This window comes from Capsella rubella, unplaced genomic scaffold (assembly GCF_000375325.1).
Source record: "Capsella rubella cultivar Monte Gargano unplaced genomic scaffold, Caprub1_0 scaffold_4, whole genome shotgun sequence".
Taxonomy (NCBI): Eukaryota; Viridiplantae; Streptophyta; class Magnoliopsida; order Brassicales; family Brassicaceae; genus Capsella; species Capsella rubella.
In genome coordinates, this window is record NW_006238920.1 from 14,346,481 (window position 1) to 14,365,376 (window position 18,896).

Here is an 18,896-nt window from a genome sequence, read left to right on the forward strand (position 1 = left end):
ACATTTTGCGAGAAGCCTGAGGTTATGAGAGGGTTGATGAATTTATTTGAGAAGCAAATAGTGGCTAGTAAAACACAGCTCTTTCAAGAGCTTAGGACTTATAGAGAACGTGAAGGCAGCTTTTCGCTTCCTATGGCTCTATCTTGCAGCAAAACGTCTCAGCGAGGTAACTTATTAAACATTATATTTCTTTATATGCATGAATTTTACTTGCATTTTATTATATTTAATTATCTGATTTAATTTGATGGATATTTAGATGAATGGTGGAGATATTTTGGTTTTGATGCTCCTAATTTGCAAAAGTTAGCAATAAGAATTCTTAGTCAGACTGCTTCTTCATCTGGATGTGAGCGCAATTGGAGTGTATTTGAAAGAATTCATACCAAGAAGAGGAATAGACTAGAGCATCAACGACTTAATGATCTTGTCTTTGTTCACTACAATTTACGTTTGCAACATAGGTGAGTATCACAATAATTTAGTTTAGTTTGTAACAAGTTACATGTTTTTTTACTTTTTTTTTTTAATGTACAGGTTAAAAAGAAAAAGATCATATGATCCTGTTGACTACGAATCTATTGATAAGACAGAGTTTTGGATAGTGGAAGAAGAAGAAGCTGGTGAACTTGAATATGATGAATTAGAGAATGCCCTTGCTGAAGAATATCCAAAAGATCAAGAAGATAATAACGCTGAAGATTCTAATGGTAACTTTGATGATGACTTCACTATGCCACCTGATGAGTACGAATGGAATGCGGGTAGAGATAACTAAAACTGGTTATAATGAACTCTTGTTAGTGTTTTTTTTTAAAGTTTTATCACTTTTATTTGGATTTAAAAATTTTAATCACTTTATTATTTTTGTTAAATTTTATAATATTTTTAAACATTATTATTATTTTATATTTATATTTATGAAACTATATTATTTATATAAGTACATTTTAAACAAAAAAACTATCGACCCGTGGTCGAACCCGGTTGACCCGGTGACCCAGTGACCCAGAAGGTAGTCCGGTTCGCTTTCCGGTTCGGGTTTAAAAACATTGGTTTAATCCCTAAATCTCGCTTCTCTTTGAATTTGTCTCCCAAACCAATTCATTCGTTAAGTAAGCACCACTACTACTAGTAGTAATTAACGAAAGAAAGAAAAAAATATGGAGTATACTAACAGTGTTTTATATACACACGTGTGTATGTAAGTGCTTAAGAAAGTAAAACATCACATGGCCGAAATATTTTAAATTTATTCTGTACTGAATTAACAAAAATGTTTGTTTTATTTTCTCTAACAAATTCAAAAAAAAAAAAAATCACATGCATAAAGAAACAAGAAAATATTGTCTGAATTGTCTGGTGGGGTGTTGGTTATTTCAGACATCGTTATTAACGTGGGTCCATTTAATAGGACTAATGGGTATAATATATATATTTTTATCAATATATAAGAAAAAATATATTAAAAAATTATTTATATAAAATAGTTACGTTTTATTCTTTAATTTTATAAAAATAGAAAGAAAATTATTTGTCGCATAGGATATGCGTGAATCTCATGCCCAACAGTAACGTTCAACAAAAGGAGACTCGCGTTCTGTGACTGTGAGCACATGTGATGACTTTTTTAACCTACTTTTTTCTATCCTCATGTGTTTGTAATTTTCTCACCCCCCTCTTAATTTTTGATTACTTTATAAACTCCTCTATTATTATTTATATAGTCTGTGTGTGTAAGTATATATTATTGCATGAGTTTTATCACGGGTTACGTATAATATGAGATAACTCTCACCACGTTTTGTATGAGAATATTCTCTTATACAAACTAATAACTAGTTTATATAACATCATCCAAAATTGACATCTAAACAAAGTGTAGCTCAAGAAAAATACTAACATTTTAATCTATTAAAAAAACTTAGGGAAAATAAAACTATAATGAAAACTTGCATGAGAATGTATAGCATAGTACCATATATAGATATATATTGTGTAAACTAAACAGAAAAGGGAGAGTTTTATGGTTTCTTATCTCTCAAAAGAAAAAAAGAAAAACAAACTTTTGCATTAGACATGATCTAGGATCTAGAATTAGCTAGGATGGTGCCGATTTCTACATAATCTAGGATCTCAAGTTTTTTCGTCTATTGTTTCCACATACGTACTGTATTTTTGTGTTTTCTTGAGACGTCGACATTATGTTATGTGTGTGTGATGATGTCTTGTCATGGGATATTGCAATCCGGCATAGCATTAATTGGGATAGCTACCAATTTATCCATATATTATATATATATATATATATATATATATCATTATATTTTGTATGAGCTAGTTAAGAAATGTGTGAACTTGTCAACGTACTATAATAATACCACAATATATAACAAAACGAAAGTTAAAAACCAATACAATATGCAAACGTTTAAGAAACATAAATGTTTGTAATGTGGATAGAAAAATCAAGTGATCAATCGCTTCGTGATAATCATTTCTGAAATTATATATAGGGAAACTCGAATAAAATATGTGTGATGTACAATGTGACGTGACATGCAAAAATTAGACCCTTTAATTTTATTTTGTTGTTGTAAAATTAAGATGATAACGACATGATTGGTGTCTCTTTGAGTAATTTGGAAGTCGCACCAACTTAGAGAGATTCCATTATGATCTTCCTATATATATATATCGATCAAACTTATTCTCATCATATATAAGTTTTTAGAAACTGTAACTACGCATGTTTTGCGTAGGCTCATTTAAAAAAAAATACCCTTTTGATTCTGAGTATTCTTATATATTAATTACATGATGAAATATGCAGTATAAGTGAAACGAAATAAAATAAAGATAAAAGGATAAGAGAGTGACTATGACTAGTAGGGGATGGATGATAGAGCAGTGAAACGTTCAAACGTATGGCAAAGAGCGAATGAGAGGAGAAATGTGGTAGGGTCATATGGTAGGAGACACTCGTGACTACGGTGCTCTTTATTGCAGACAATAACTCCTCCTGTCTCTCACGACTCACATTTCCCCCCCCCCCTTTTTTTTCTTTTTTTTAATCGAAACGTAAAATGTAAATAAAATACAAATGATTTGTCGTGTTTCGCTTCTTTTGTCCTATCAAATCCGCATTTTCATTTTCTAAAAAACGCGTCTATCTCTCTCTATCCATTTCGTGTATGTTTTAAACATCTCATCAGTTTTGTACAGTTTTTGGATCTATCTTATATGGAATATACATACATTGAATTAGTTTTTATGCCATTGTTTGTGTTAATTTTGAATACCACAATTTGTTTTTCTTGGTTTTGTTCTTACTGTCTTTTTTTTTTTTTTTTGTCTACGAACCCCATACACTAGTTTATCGGAATTGATTCTCTTCGAGAGAGAGCCAAACGGGAACCGACAAACCTACATGGGAAAAACAGTACCCTCGAGCCCTTGCACATTTCGCAAGTTTATCGGCACTTAAATTTCTACTTCTAGAGATATGCCTAATGTTGAAGTCCAGGAAGGAATTTTGAAGATCCTTGAAGAGTCGAATTTCTGAGGCAAAAGCCGGCCAGACTTCTTCGCTTGCAAGCATTCTAGTCAAGTCCAAGCAATCCGTTGCAACGACGACGTGGGTCACCGATAGATTAACCAAACACCTCATTGTCCAAATAAGGGTATCTAACTCCGCATGGAGAGGCGAGAGGCTTCTCGGGGAGCATCTCAACCCAAGTTGGAAAGTCCTATCACCGATAGAAGCTATCCACCCGTGACCGCTTCTCTTATCTTTCTCGTGCCAGGAGCCATCAATAAAACACACTAAGACATTCCCCGGAGGAATCCACTCAGTTTCCATAATCACCCCTTCGCTCGGAACCACAACGGTGTTGGCTTTTCTCCATATGCTTCTTCTTGGATTGCTTTATCCAAAGTATCTTGGGGCGTCTCCATAATATTCTCAAAAATCATTTTATTCCGCGCTTTCCAAATATACCACATATACCATGGGAATACTCTCAGGCTTTCTTCCGAGACACCCGCTTCCTTTCCTCTCCAAAATAAAAAATCTAGATTGCTATAAAGAGAAGAAAGGGGGAAACACAGGGGTGCGGAAGGGATAGAGGAGAGGGCCCACACCTGTCGAGCCGGGGGGCATTCAAAAAATAGGTGGTTTATCGATTCTTCCTCAGCTCCACAGCGAGGACATTCTTTATCTCTGCCAATATGGCGATAATGTAACCTTTGACAGGTAGCAATACAACCAGTCACACTTTGCCACACCAGATGTTTCAACTTCCGAGTGGTTTTTAATTTCCAAGCTTGCGCCTTAAGTGCTGTAACACTAGGTCCCTGAAAAGGGGGTTCGCTAGCTGGGCGAGACAAATATCTCGCAACTTCATAACCGGATTTCACTGTATAAGTTCCAGATTTAGTGTGAGACCAACTAAAGGAATCTGGAGTTCTATTAATACTCGGTTTTATCCCCATAATCAAGGTAATTTCTTCCGGGGGGAAAAGAGTGCGAAGCTTTTCAACACACCATCGCTTAGTAATTGGGTCGATAAGAGAATTAACCCTTACCAACGGGTTCCTTTCCGCTGTCAAACCAAGAGGGGTTCGCGGGGGAAAATCAGGGATCCAAGGGTCTGTCCAAATATACGACTGATGTCCAGATCCGATATTTCTCCTAATGCCAGATTGGAGGATTCTCTGGGCCGCTAGTAGACTTCTCCATCCGTAAGACGGTCGGTTGGAGGCAGAAATTTCTAGCGGGCTACAATACCGAAAGTAGCGACCCTTCAAGACCCTACTAAGTAGGGCGTTTGGATATTGGAGCAACCGCCATAATTGTTTCGCAAGTAAGGCTAGGTTAAAATCTTCCAAAACTCTGAATCCTAGACCACCATCTGAAAAATGTGAACAAACTTGGTCCCAGGAGATCCAATGGATTCCTGTACTATCTGCTCTATTACTCCACCAAAAGCGAGCCATTGCACTATTTAACTTGGTACATATCGCTTTGGGGAGCAAAAAACACGACATGACATATGTCGGAAGGGCTTGGGCTTGGGATTTGATTAGGATTTCCTTACCTCCTTTAGAAAGGGATTTAGAGGACCAAGAGTTAACTCGACTATTCATCCTGTCCCTAACAAAGGCAAAAACTTGGGCTTTTGACCCATGGATTTTTTCGGGGAGACCTAAATACGTTCCCATACCGCCTTCTTGCGATATACCCAGAATAATTTTAATCGCTTGTCTTACATCGGCGGCCACTTCATTGCCAAACATGACAGAGGACTTGGCTAGATTAATTTCTTGTCCCGAGGCTTCACCGTAAGAGCGGATAATGTCGATAACTGTTTTACTCTGTTGGACATCTGCCTTACAGAAGAATAAGCTATCATCCGCAAAGAGGAGGTGAGAAACCCGTGGACTTGCACACGCCACCCGCATCCCCTGAATTGTACCAATCCTCTCGGCGCTCTTGAGTTGGGCTATAAGAGCTTCCGTACAGAAAATAAACAAATACGGAGAGATGGGATCCCCTTGGCGAATCCCTTTCTTTGGGCGAATGCGACCTTTTGGCTCGCCGTTGAGCAAGACCCGATACGAGACGGAGGTTATACATTGCATAATCCACCCAATCCATCGATGGTCGAAGCCCATTTTTTCCATTATTGCCCTAAGGAAATTCCATTCCACCCGATCATAGGCTTTACTCATATCCGTCTTTAGCGCCATGAATTTTTTCCGATTGGCTTGGTTGGATCGAAGCGCATGAAAATTTCCTGAGCGATAAGGATATTGTCAGTAATTAACCGACCTGCCACAAAAGCAGATTGAGTCTCTGATATTAAGTCTGGGAGGAACTTTTTCAATCGTAGACTTAGGATTTTTGAAACCACCTTATAGCTCACGTTACACAAGCTAATTGGCCGGAATCCTGACATCTCCCTAGGTCTCTCTCCTTTGGGGATAAGGCAAATGTTGGTTTCATTTATCTTGCCATCAAAAATACCCGATGTAAAGAAATTCCTAACCAACATGATAAGGTCCTTCTTAACTACGTCCCAGAATTTCTGGTAAAAAAGAGCCGTCATACCATCCGGACCAGGGGTTTTTGTCGGATGAAGGGAAAATAGTGCTCTTCTAACTTCCTCCTCGGTAACATCCCGGATAAGGAAATCATTCATGGAGGAGGTAACGGAGACTGGGACTTCTTCCAGCACAAGAGATGGATCGGCAACATTCGAGGACGAAAAAAGCTGGCTGAAATAATCGACCGCCACTCTCTCTACTCCTTCCTCATTATCAACCCAGACACCATGTTGATCAAGGATACCAGTAATCCTATTTCTAGCGCGTTTTTGCTTTGTGGTGGCGTGGAAGAATTTCGTGTTTTTATCCCCTTCTAAAAGCCATGTTTCCCTACTTTTTTATTGCCAGTAAGCTTCTTCCTCTCTGTAAGCCTCGCATAATCTCCATTTGAGCTCAAGGAGTGAAGATGCAGAGACGCTGTCATCATCATTAGCCTCATCAATCTTATCTTGGAGTTCCTTAATAAGCAGCTCTGAGTTAGAATTGATGGATTTCTTCCACATGGAGAGTGATCTGCGGCAATTTTGTAGACGACCCATAAAAGGCTTATCTTCTTGCGGGGTTGAGAATCCCCACCCTTCTGTAACTGCCTCCCGAAGACCCGGTTTATCTAACCATCTTTTATCAAACATAAATCTTCGAAAGTATTTTGTTTTTCGGTCCTGAATGCATGCTAGAATTGGTCGGTGATCCGAACCCCACATCTTCAGATACTCCACATTTGTGTGGGAAAAAATATGATGCCATTCCTCATTACCCATGGCTCGGTCTAATCTGCATCGAATTTTACCATTTGTTCTCTGGCCAATCCAGGAAAATTGGTTCCCTTGATAAGGGAAATCAATCAAACCACAAGCATGTATCATGTTTCGGAAGGGGAGGAAAGAGGCTTCGGATCTTTTTTTTCCCCCTCTTTTCTCGTGATTACCAATAATCTCATTAAAATCACCAATGATAAACCATGCTTCGGATCTTGCAATACCGATACGGATGAGTCTCTCCCAAACGTATTCACGGTTTGCCACAACTGGGTCTCCATAAATAAAGGTCATAAAAACCCGATTTCCGTTAATAATAGTTTCAATATCAATAATCCGATTATCTAACAATAAAAACTTAACCGGAAAATCTTTTGAATACAACAAAGCTAGGCCTCCACTAGCACCAACCGGTTCAACCGTTTGGAGATTATCAAAACCTAGCTCTACTTGCACATCTTGCAGAAAAAACTTATCGTTTTTAGTTTCCGATAAAAACAAAAAACCAGGTGAATACTTTCTACAAAGTTCCCCTAGTCGGCGGCGAGTCAGCTTGGCTCCCGCCCCTTGGCAGTTCCACGCTAAGGTTCTCATGGTGGTGAAGCGGGGGAGATCTGGGGCTCCTCCTCACCATCCCGCGGCTTTGGTGCCGTGACCTCATTCTTCTTGCTTGTCAAAATCTCACTTCGAGCTACTTGTGTACCGGTGTGAACCGGTGGCTGAGAACCAGCCCGTGATCCTGGTGCTCCCGACGATGAACGCTTCTTTGGAGAGCTCTTTCCCCCAAATAGCTTCAGCTTTCTCGAAGCAGCTTTATTCACCTTTGGGCTGGAGGGAACAGCTTTTTTAGAGCCCATCATGGAAGAAACAGGCCCCATGGTGTGAGCATCAGAGCAGGCCCGTTTCTGGGGGGAGGGCCCATTCATCTGATTAGGCCTTAGCGAAATCCTACCTGCAGAAGGCGACATGGCTCTCTTGCTCGTCGGCGAAGAGGAAGTGGCAGGAACCGGCAACCGCGAATGCGAGATGGGAAGTATCTGCTCCGAGATGGTCCTCTCCTGGCTATCATCCACCTCCATCAAAGCTTCTGTATCTTTGTCTGGCTCCTCAGCATCCAGCAAATCATCCCCCAAGAGATCGTCGTTCTCGAGCAAGCCATCTAAAATCATTTCTTTCTCCATCTCTGCCATGAAAAGCACATCTTCTTCAGTCATTTCTCTGTCCGGAATTTCATGCCCAAATTCTTCAGCAAGAGTCTCCCAATCTGAGGGGATTGAATCCCCATTTTGGGTACAGTGGACTTCGAAGTCTTGATTCTCCTCTTCTGCCCAGTCCGAGAGGCCGGCATCATCGATTTGAGCATCGGCGGAGGGACAAGGCAACTGTTCCACAACGTCTGCGGGGACGATGGCGGCGGCCGGAGCTCTCACTTCGACCTCAGTGGCTCTGGAGCCAGAGCCGGAACCAAATTCAAAATCCGCAGGCACAGGGTTGACCGGATCTACCTCAGCGTCGACGTCGTCCTCGTCAAGCAAGTCGTCATCGGACACTTGAATCTTTCCTTTCCCCTTATCCTCGAACTTTTTGGATTTCTCTGCAGCACCTGTGCGGGAGGGTTGATGGCGAGGTGGGCGTCGAGCGCTTCTCCACTGCTCCAAGCTTGGTTCATCCCTTGAAGGAGAACGGATCCGGAGAGGTGAATCTCTCCTGCGGATAGGCATCCTTGATTCTTTACGCCCTGACCGAGCGAATGAGGACTCACGACGAGACGCAGTGTGATGAGATGAATCACCTATCACCTCGTCTGGTTTCTTCCTTGAATCGGAAGACGAGAGAGTAGAGGACTCACGGATTCGGGTGGACTCCTTTGCTGACGAGCCAATACGTTTCCAAACTGGGTTTCTAGACTCCTCAACGCGAGGGATTTCCTTGGACAGGTAAAGATTTCTTTGCACACGCCGGGTATCGAAAGGGAAATCTCGACGAGCCAAGCGAGAGGGTTGTCTTCTGTCAGAACCGATACCCAAAGTCGTCTCCGAACCATGACGAGCACGTGAAAAACCTTCAATGTGTCTCTCGTTCTCTCTTGGGGAAACCTCTCTTCTGCTTGCATTTGAACCCGCATCATCAGAACGCGGTTGACTATCCTTAGAGGATGCCAGCCTGCGCTCCCTGTTGAGCTGACGTTGAGAGTCGGAGAGCAAAGGGCACTCTCGATCTTCATGTGAGATCATGAAGCAGTGGAAGCAGTACCTAAAGAGTTTTTCGTAGGATAGGGATACCCAGACCTCGTCTCCATTATCCGAGACGACCCGCTTCTTGAACTTTAGAGGTTTGGTGACGTCCACAGAAACCAGCACTCTTCCCTCAGTGGTGTCGACCTCAACAACATTGCCCAAGGAGGAGCCAATGCCATGGAAGGCAGCATCCACCCAGCAGCGGAGAGGGAGGTCACGGACCTTAACCCAAAAGTTAACAAAATTCAGAAGATCTTCCTGGAAGTTGAGCTCCCATCGTTCCAGCGAGAAAGTCCATTTGTTAAAGTGACAGGGTCGTTTCCTCAGGACCTTGAGGAGATCCTCTTCGCATTCAAAGTTGAAATGGAACCGACCATTGCCAAGATCAAAGCCCCGGACACGACCTTCAACATCCCAGATCCCAGGACTTGGCATCACAGCCAGAAAAGCTTCCATGCTTCTTCCACCAGTGTGGAAGACTCTTCCAATCAGAGTGAGGCGGAAGCGGCGAGAGAGGGCTTCGTTATCCAAGGCAGGCAGGATCACTGGTTCATCCTCATCAGAGGAGACACCATGTCTGGAATCCGAAGAGCGGCCCTTGTTGTTTGACATTTCTGTTACAAACAGGTACAAAGAAGAACTCGAAAAGGTAGGAGAATAACGGAAGAGAAAGATAAGCCAAAAGGGAGCAGCCTGCTGTGGGGTTGTGTAAAGAGGGAACCGATGAAAAGATGAGTCAAATAGCATACAACAGAGGGAAAAGATGCTATGTGACTTAAAGAAACGCAACATGTGAGTTGGAAGAAAAGGGAATACATCTCTTTGTCCGGTGGATACAAAGGAATTAGCTAAGAAAAGCAAAGGAAAGTTGGTAAGATCCATTTAGGTTTGAACCTTTACTTCTTTGGGGATTCTAAGATGCCGAACCCGAGAGAGAGTTTCCCCCATGACATCGTTTCAAGATACTTTTTGTCACAAGTTTTTGAAGATTCTTATCATACCTTTTATTTTATTTTATGTTTTTGTGTCTTCATAGTTATTTTGAGGATGAATAGTAAGCTTTTTTTCTTTTGTCGAAAGTATAGTAAGCTAATTCCTCTTAATTTTTAAAGTTTTTGTTCTTACTGTCTATTACAAGGCAACGAGCATGCAAAGTGGTGGTGGTGTTTTACGCGTTGGGGAAATTACGGGGACAAATCCGAAGCTAAATAGGGAACCAAAGGACCTTATAATAAATAAATAAAAGAAGCATCGCTTTTGTTTATTACGCAAACTCTCCCTTGTTATCTTTCTTTCTTTTTATTTTATTTTAATATATATCACGCGTTTTTCGTGGGCTTCTAATTGGGCCCCATGAGGTCGACATTTCTATAAAACTTTTATATTTTTTTAACTTACGGCAAAAATACATCATGCGCCACGTGGCCTTCTTTGTTTATCATCAGTTCGTAATCTAATCTCACACACCTCTCACGTGCCACAATGGGTTTGGTTTACTTAACAACTATACAGTATACACGTACTAAATGATAAGTTGACAAACAAAAAAAAAAAAAAAAAAAACGTACTAAATGATAAAACAAAGCTAATTAATTTTTTTATTCGAGGTGACAGTTTAGCACTAAAACAGAACAAAGAAGAAAGAACGTCATCAAAGTATTAATCATTTGACTATATATAGTTTGCAAAACTAAACTATATATATATATATATATATCTATTTATTTTTCATAATATTGTGGTAGACAAACGAACGTGATACGTTTGGACCAGAGCGTCACAGACGTTGACGGATTTGGGACAAAGTTCGGAGATAGATTACGTCGTCGTTTCGTCGGCATTTTCTTGTAAATTTCATTCTTCTTCCTTTTTTCTTAGGTTCACTGCACGAATTCTCGCGTACAACACCTACACGCTTTGCAACACGTTTTTGTTACGGATTTTTTATATTTTATTTTATTACTCCGTATAAAATTTATCACCAAGAATTTAATTATGAACAAGAAGTAAATAAAAAGCTTTAAGATTTATTATCGATTGGTATATAAATGCACCGACAGACTCGGGGAATTACAACTTCTACCGACACAAATTCTTGCTCTGAAGAAACCATAGACGTACAAAAATCTATTAATGTCAGTTTCTCGTTAATTATGAAGAAGAAAAAAAAAAACAAATGTTCGTGCGATTTAATCTATTCGGGTCCAGCCCATTTTACTCGTGGGCTAATAGAAATGATCAAAAGCCCATTTATCTCGGGTGTAAATGCACAAAAACCCGATAACCCGCTCGCTCATCGGAAAGTTTTCTGAAAAAAAGCTCTTTGAAATAAAAAGCTTTCCGTTTCCCTCTTTTGAAAAATCAGAAACCCTAAATCTCGCTACTCTCTCTTCTCTCTTCGCCGTCTTCTTCGCTTCATCTTTCCCGACGAAAAACCTAATCGAACAGCTCCGATTCGATCCGTCGTATAAACCCTACTGTTTGTTGTGTTCTGAGAAAGATGGAGTGGAATCAGAGTACTCTACAGTTCCTCTCGCAATGTTTTCTCCACACGCTCTCTCCGCTACCGGAACCTCGTCGAGCAGCTGAGAAACAGCTATTGGAAGCCGCCGATCAACCTAACTACGGCCTAGCCGTTCTCCGCTTGGTGGCTGAGCCCGCGATCGATGAACAGACGCGTCACGCCGCTGCTGTCAACTTTAAGAACCATCTCCGTTCGCGATGGCTACCTGCTGCTGATTCTGGTATATCACCGATCCTAGATTCCGAGAAGGAGCAGATCAAGACACTCATCGTCTCTCTTATGCTCTCTTCTTCCCCTCGTATCCAGAGCCAGTTGAGTGAAGCCCTAGCCGTCATTGGTAAGCACGATTTCCCCAAATCTTGGCCTGCTTTGCTTCCTGAGCTTAACGCCAACCTTGAAAAAGCTGCTGTCGCTGGCGATTATGCGTCCGTCAATGGTATTCTTGGGACCGCTAGTTCGATTTTCAAAAAGTTTAGGTATCAGTTTAGAACCGATGATCTGTTTCTCGATTTGAAGTATTGCCTGGATAACTTTGCTGCTCCTTTGACTGCGATATTCCAGAAAACGTCTTCGTTGATTGATTCTTCTGCGAGCTCTGGTGGGTCAGCTGCGATCCTGAAGCCTCTGTTTGAGTCCCAAAGGCTGTGCTGCAGAATATTTTACTCGTTAAACTTTCAGGACTTGCCAGAGTTTTTCGAGGATCATATGAACGAGTGGATGGGAGAGTTTAAGAAGTATTTGTCTACAAATTATCCCGCCTTGGAAACCACAAGAGAGGGGTTAACACTTGTTGATGATCTTCGCGCTGCTGTTTGCGAGAATATCAATCTTTATATCGAGAAAAATGAAGAAGAGTTTAAAGGATTTTTGAATGATTTTGCATTAGTCGTCTGGACATTGCTCCGAGATGTGTCAAAGTCACCTAGCAGGGATCAACTAGCTACTACAGCAATCAAGTTTTTGACCACTGTGAGCACAAGTGTTCACCATACTTTGTTTGCCGGCGAGAATGTAATCAAGGAAATTTGCCAGAGCATTGTGATTCCCAATGTTTCTTTGAGGAGTGAAGATGAAGAAATTTTTGAGATGAACTATATAGAGTTTATTCGTAGAGACATGGAGGGAAGTGATGTAGACACCAGAAGGAGAATAGCTTGTGAGCTACTCAAAGGACTTGCCGCGAACTACAAAACACAAGTGACAGAAGTAGTTTCCCTTGAGATACAGAAGCTCTTGAGTTCATTTTCAGCAAATCCGGCTGCAAATTGGAAAGATAAAGATTGTGCAATTTACTTGGTTGTCTCTCTATCTACTAAAAAGGCAGGGGGTGCGTCTGTATCTACAGATCTCATTGATGTTCAAAGCTTCTTTACAAACATTATACTCCCGGAGCTGCAAAGCCGCGACGTCAACAGTTTTCCAATGCTAAAGGCAGGGTCCTTGAAGTTTTTAACTCTGTTTCGTAGTCATATACCAAAGCCCTTTGCAATGCAGTTGTTCCCAGAGTTGGTCCGGTTCCTTAAAGCAGAGTCGAACGTGGTCCACTCTTATGCTGCAAGCTGCATTGAGAAGCTCTTGGTAGTGAAGGAGGAAGGCGGAAAGGGTAATAGGTATTCTGCTGGTGATATAAGTCCGTTTTTGCTACAGTTGATGACAAACCTGTTTGATGCACTGAAGTTTCCAGAATCAGAGGAGAATCAGTATCTGATGAAGTGTATAATGCGGGTCCTTGGTATTGCTGATATCAGTGCTGAGGTTGCTGGACCTTGCATCGGGGGATTGACCTCTATTCTCACTGAAGTCTGCAAAAATCCTAAAAATCCCATCTTTAACCACTATCTGTTTGAGTCTGTGGCTGTACTTGTTCGACGGGCATGTGAACGCAACATTTCTCTTATATCTGCATTTGAAACGAGTCTTTTCCCAAGCCTCCAGATGATTTTGGCTAATGATATCACAGAGTTCTTGCCTTATGCGTTTCAGTTGCTGGCTCAGCTTGTTGAGTTAAATAGACCACCTCTTTCTCCAAACTACATGCAGATCTTCATGCTGCTCCTCTCGCCTGAGTCATGGAAGAGAAGTGGCAATGTTCCAGCCCTGGTCCGTCTGCTTCAAGCTTTTCTGCAGAAAGCACCTCATGAAGTTACTCAAGAGAATCGGTTGAGTCAAGTGCTGGGTATATTTGACAAGCTGGTTGCATCACCTAGCACGGATGAGCAAGGCTTTTATATCCTTAACACGATTATTGAGAATCTGGACTACAGTGTGATTGCACCTTACATGACGGGTGTATGGAGTGCTCTATTCACACGCCTCCAAAACAAAAAGACAGTCAAGTTTCAGAAGTCGCTAGTGATATTCATGTCGCTTTTCTTGGTGAAGCACGGGCAGGCTTATCTAGTGGAGACTATGAATACTGTCCAGCCAAACATCTTCACTGCAATCTTGGAGCACTTCTGGATTCCGAACCTGAAATTGATCATGGGAAGTATCGAGGTCAAGTTAACGGCAGTTGCTGCAACAAGACTCATATGTGAGACTCAGGCTCTCCTGGATCCATCAGGTGCAAAACTCTGGGGAAAGATGCTTGATAGTATAGTGACGCTTGTTTCCAGGCCTGAGCAAGAAAGGGTCCTGGAGGAACCTGAAATGCCGGAAATCTCGGAGAATGTTGGATACACAGCTGCATTTGTGAACCTTCACAATGCTGGGAAAAAAGAAGAGGATCCTCTCAAAGACATCAAGGACCCAAAGCAGTATGTGGTTGCATCTGTTTCTAGGCTTGCTTCTGCTTCTCCTGGTAGATACCCGCAGATAATTGGTGAGAATCTGGAACAAGTTAACCAAGCAGCTCTGCTCCAGCTCTGCAATGCTTACAACTGTGGAATTGCTTGAAGGTGGGTAAGTGTTAGTATAAACTTGAAGAAATGTTTTTCAGAACTGTAGTCGGGAATCATCAATCTTGATGTGATTTTAAAAAATGTTTTGGCAGGTGGAATGGAGAGATGGGTTGGAAGAGAAAGAAGAAGGAAAAAAAAAAAAAAAAGCATCTCGTTGCATTGCATTACGTCTGCGAAGAAAAGTGGTCAAAGTCATATGCATAATTTTGTCTTAAATCGGGAGTTTTTTCATAGCACTTGGAAGTTAGATTAGAGAAGAGCATCAAATCTTCCAAAACTTGGATTTCCTTTTTTGGCTTTGGCATTTTTTTTTTTCCTTGAAAAAGTAAAGCATGTTGATCTCTGTTTGGATGGGTACAGGGTATTATGTGTTTATGTGCATTTTGTCGTTGTCATATGGGTCTCATGGATTATGGTTATCCCACTTATATAAATGGAGGATAAAGCAAGCATTTTTCGATTTGAAAAAGTTTTAGTTCATATATGGGCTTTGTAATCGTCGATGCCTGTAACAGCTTTCATCGTGTTGTGGCCCATATCATTTGACATTTCAGATTCAAATCCAGTATCATAGATGCCTCTGCCAGCATATATATATATATATATTTCTTAAATTTGGAATTCCGCTTTCAAATTAATTATTAGCTTGAAAGTTTCGTTTTTAACTTATGAGGTTGATAAAGTGGAGTGGACTGTATAAATAAAATTGGGAAAAAGAGAGAGAGAGAGAGAGTGAATGGGGAAGAAGAGGTTAGGAGGTGATATAGTAGAGTAGGGGTTTATAGGTTAGTGCTAATCATATGGACCTATGACCACTAAACTCTTTTCTAATCCCTAATTAACAATGTCGTCATTGACAGCACATGGAAACTCTTTTTCTAATTTTTTTTTTATAACTTAGCAGACATAACAGTAGATAAAAGTCTTGTAACAAATCTGTCATAATAAAATATCTCTATATATAACAAAACCATCAAGTTTCGGTTGCCTGGTGCACATATAAGATGGCCCTCGCGCGTTGGCGATATCAATGATTGTTATGTTTTTTCTTCTTCTTCTTCTTCTTTGCAAATTGCACCCATTTATTACTAGTGTGTTAGATTACGTATAATGTTACAAGGAAGGGGGAAAATAATGGAGAGGGATAGAGAAGGAGATTGAGACCCATCATCTTCATGATTCATTATCCTGGCAGTGAGAGATAAGAGATTGGTCATATGATATATATATATATATATATATATATGATCATGTAATTTATCATCTGGTCCCCTCGTTTTGTAATACATTGGACTAACCATTGTTATTATATGTATAGTAGTTGTAACTTTCTTCTTTCAGCTCTTTTTGAACTTTGTTTACAAGTGTAAGTTTTATGTTTATGTTTGTGTAAGAATTTTATATTTAATTAGACTTTTAATGTTAATGTTTTTCCCGAATATGTATGTATGAGTAAATAAATTATGTTTATGTTTATGTAAGCTTTCTTAATTGACTATTAACTTCAATGTTTCCCCCAATAATTATTTTAAGAAATTTGACCAATCCTTTGTCAAACATGTGAGATGGTTCTCTTTATTTGAATTATAAAAAAAAATGGAAAAGATAATAAATTAAATAAACACAAACTTGTACTAGGAATCCTTTCTTTGTTTAACAAAATTATTGCATGTCCACCATTTCCTTCAGATATATTAAATTTACTTAAGAGGGCAATCATGGGAGTGGGGAAAATAAACAAAAAAAAAAAATCCACAAAAGAAATATTTTAGAAAAAATGTTTATAAATTTATATATGCATTTTAAAACTTTTAGCCTGCACTCGATTATGAATTTCCAACAACAATAATATATCGTATGAGCCAAATGAATTTGAAAATAAAATGATTATAAAAAGTAAAATGGTACGAACTACAACTATTGTTGAATTATTCAGTGGCATGGATCTCAAATAGTTGGAGTCGTACGGACGATCTTGTTACGAGATTACCCCTTTCAATGAATACACTTTTAATTTATTATAGTATTTTCTTTTATAAAAGGGTTTGCAATTAAATTATAAGTTTTGAATGGTCTTTTTCTCTATAATGGTATTCGAATGGTTGCTATTGAATCAACATGTCGTGCTACTGCTAGTGCATAACAATGAAACAAACATGTATTGGATGTTTATTTTTGCTATCGGATATGAAATCATGATATGCATAATAGAAATCGATAACAGGCTTAAATGCTTTTTGTTATATTTTCTTAAGTTGAGTTCCTCACATATAATTTTCTTGTTCTTGAGAAATCATATCTGAAACAGATGTATCATATATTGTTGGTCTTGTTCTATAACTCTATAAGTAAATACTTAATTATCAAAAATAAATAAACAAGCGAATGAAAAGCACAAATATTAAATGAAAATCAGAACAGTATATAATTAAGTTGTCACATGGGTGTGAGATCACACTTAGATTACCATAATTATAATTAAACGACCAGGAACATAACAAGAAGTAGAGATCGAGAGAGTGGTCTTTTGTGATCGATGTGCATATGTGTCTCCTCGTACTAGTTATTCATTCTAATTCGCTTTTGTAATAATTCATTATATATGTTTCTGTGGCAACATATATATCAAACAAGCTGGTCGGAACATGCCAATACATGTAGCTATTCTCCATGTGATCAAGCTTTAGCGTGATACTAATTTGTACTCTGTCTTATGTATATGTATTCATAATTTAACATTTAATTATTTTCAACCCTTTCCCATAACCAAGATCGACTACTCAGAACGAGCTACTAACATATATCGGAATTATTATGCATTATATTGGTCAAATACATGCAACCAACACTGGATCATTAATTCATGGATACTGGAATTAACAACATTTCATTTAGTCGATGATTTTTGGTTAAAATCTTTTGTAATATATATCACGGCCGTAAAAACTTTGCATGTTATTAATCTTTTTAATTAAAATAGTTTGAAACATGCAAAGTTAAAACAAATGTTAGGAAACGATTTGGTTTTCATTGATATATATATTTGAAACACATATCACTTTTAAATCCATCTTTACATGTGTTGTTTTCATATTCGTCTCTTAGATCCGTTACGATATTGGAAGAAAAGAAAAAGTTTGGTAATATATGAAGCATGAGGTTTTTTTAGTTGTATTGGAGGTAGCGAATCTTATTTGACTATAAAACTTATAGGAAGATCCTAAGTTTTGCCTGTCCACACATACGCACCAATACTTACTTTGATTATTAGTAAATATATATTGAACATTTGGAACAAAATGATCTGATAAAAACCGTTGTTGCGTGCATTAGTTTTTCTCTTTTATTATTCGGATACCTCTATCATTTTAAGCTAGTTGACGACATTTATACAGTTTTAGTTTTTACAGTTTGGAAAACTGAAAAGCATAAGAAGCATGCATTGCAAAGCGTGAATCCAAACGCATCCTTAAGAATTGTAAAATATTGACAAGTAGCAATTAAGAATACACGACGGAATCTAATCTCTAAATTTCATAACCGAATAAATGGATTGGATCCATTGCACCGATGGTTGCAAAGATAGATATTATATATAATTGATCCGAACTTTGATCTTGTTGTTTTTTGATAATTTAAATTACTAGCCATGCAGGTCCATGAGCGCAGTGTTTCTCAGATTCCCTACGAGTTATATGAGTGACCCTTACACTTTACGTGAAGGGAAGGGTCATTTTTTCTTATAGAATTAAACTATATACTATATACTTTCTTTTGCTTGCTAATTCTAATCTGAAATATGTATTTCCAACTTGTGAGTTTGAGAGGACAAAACTAAACTGAATATGATTAGTAACATAGTTACATAAGGAATGGTAAACAAGAACAAAAAAAAAAAAACCCATAAAAATATAAAATGATATAAAAGCAAGAAATATCATAAATATGTTGACAAACAAAAAAAATTTATAAATAAATTATCATACTGTTTTTGGTACGAAGCTCTAGTAATTTTTATTATTATTATTATTATTTAAGATTCTACCTACAAGTGAAAAAAATATATTTTATAATGTTTGTATTGTACTAATAAAAAACGAACAGTGTAAAAAATATGCAAGACCCAAAACATGTAATGTCCAATCAACCAGTTAAATTTTTTGTTTTGTTTAATATGTTAAAAAGTCAGTATTTTCTAGTGTAAAAAAGATGATAAAAAACTAGTGAAAATAGCATTCAAGATAATAGATACGCCGTTGGAATCAAATCTTCTTTTTCTTGAATGCGTTGTTAACTTAAGCCAACCATTTGATTCTCTTTACTGCAGCTATATTAATCTTTTAAACACCAATGCAATAACCATACCTTT

General features: G+C 38.7%; 1 protein-coding gene and 1 pseudogene across 2 annotated transcripts; one reads left to right on the forward strand and one right to left on the reverse strand.

Moving 5' to 3' along the window:
- Positions 1 to 3,376: 3,376 nt before the first annotated feature.
- LOC111831119 lies at positions 3,377 to 8,403 on the reverse strand (annotated as a pseudogene).
- Positions 8,404 to 11,453: 3,050 nt separating this feature from the next.
- Positions 11,454 to 15,005, forward strand: LOC17887898 (exportin-2). 2 transcript variants are annotated; one of them, XM_023783967.1, is made up of 2 exons: positions 11,454 to 14,528; positions 14,620 to 15,005. In XM_023783967.1, exon 1 carries the CDS (start codon positions 11,604 to 11,606, stop codon positions 14,520 to 14,522), a length of 2,919 nt encoding a protein of 972 aa, XP_023639735.1. In that variant the 5' UTR covers positions 11,454 to 11,603; the 3' UTR covers positions 14,523 to 14,528; positions 14,620 to 15,005. The 2 variants fall into 2 exon arrangements, with proteins under 2 accessions (XP_023639735.1, XP_023639736.1); XM_023783968.1 differs by having other exon boundaries at positions 11,454 to 14,524.
- Positions 15,006 to 18,896: the final 3,891 nt, after the last annotated feature.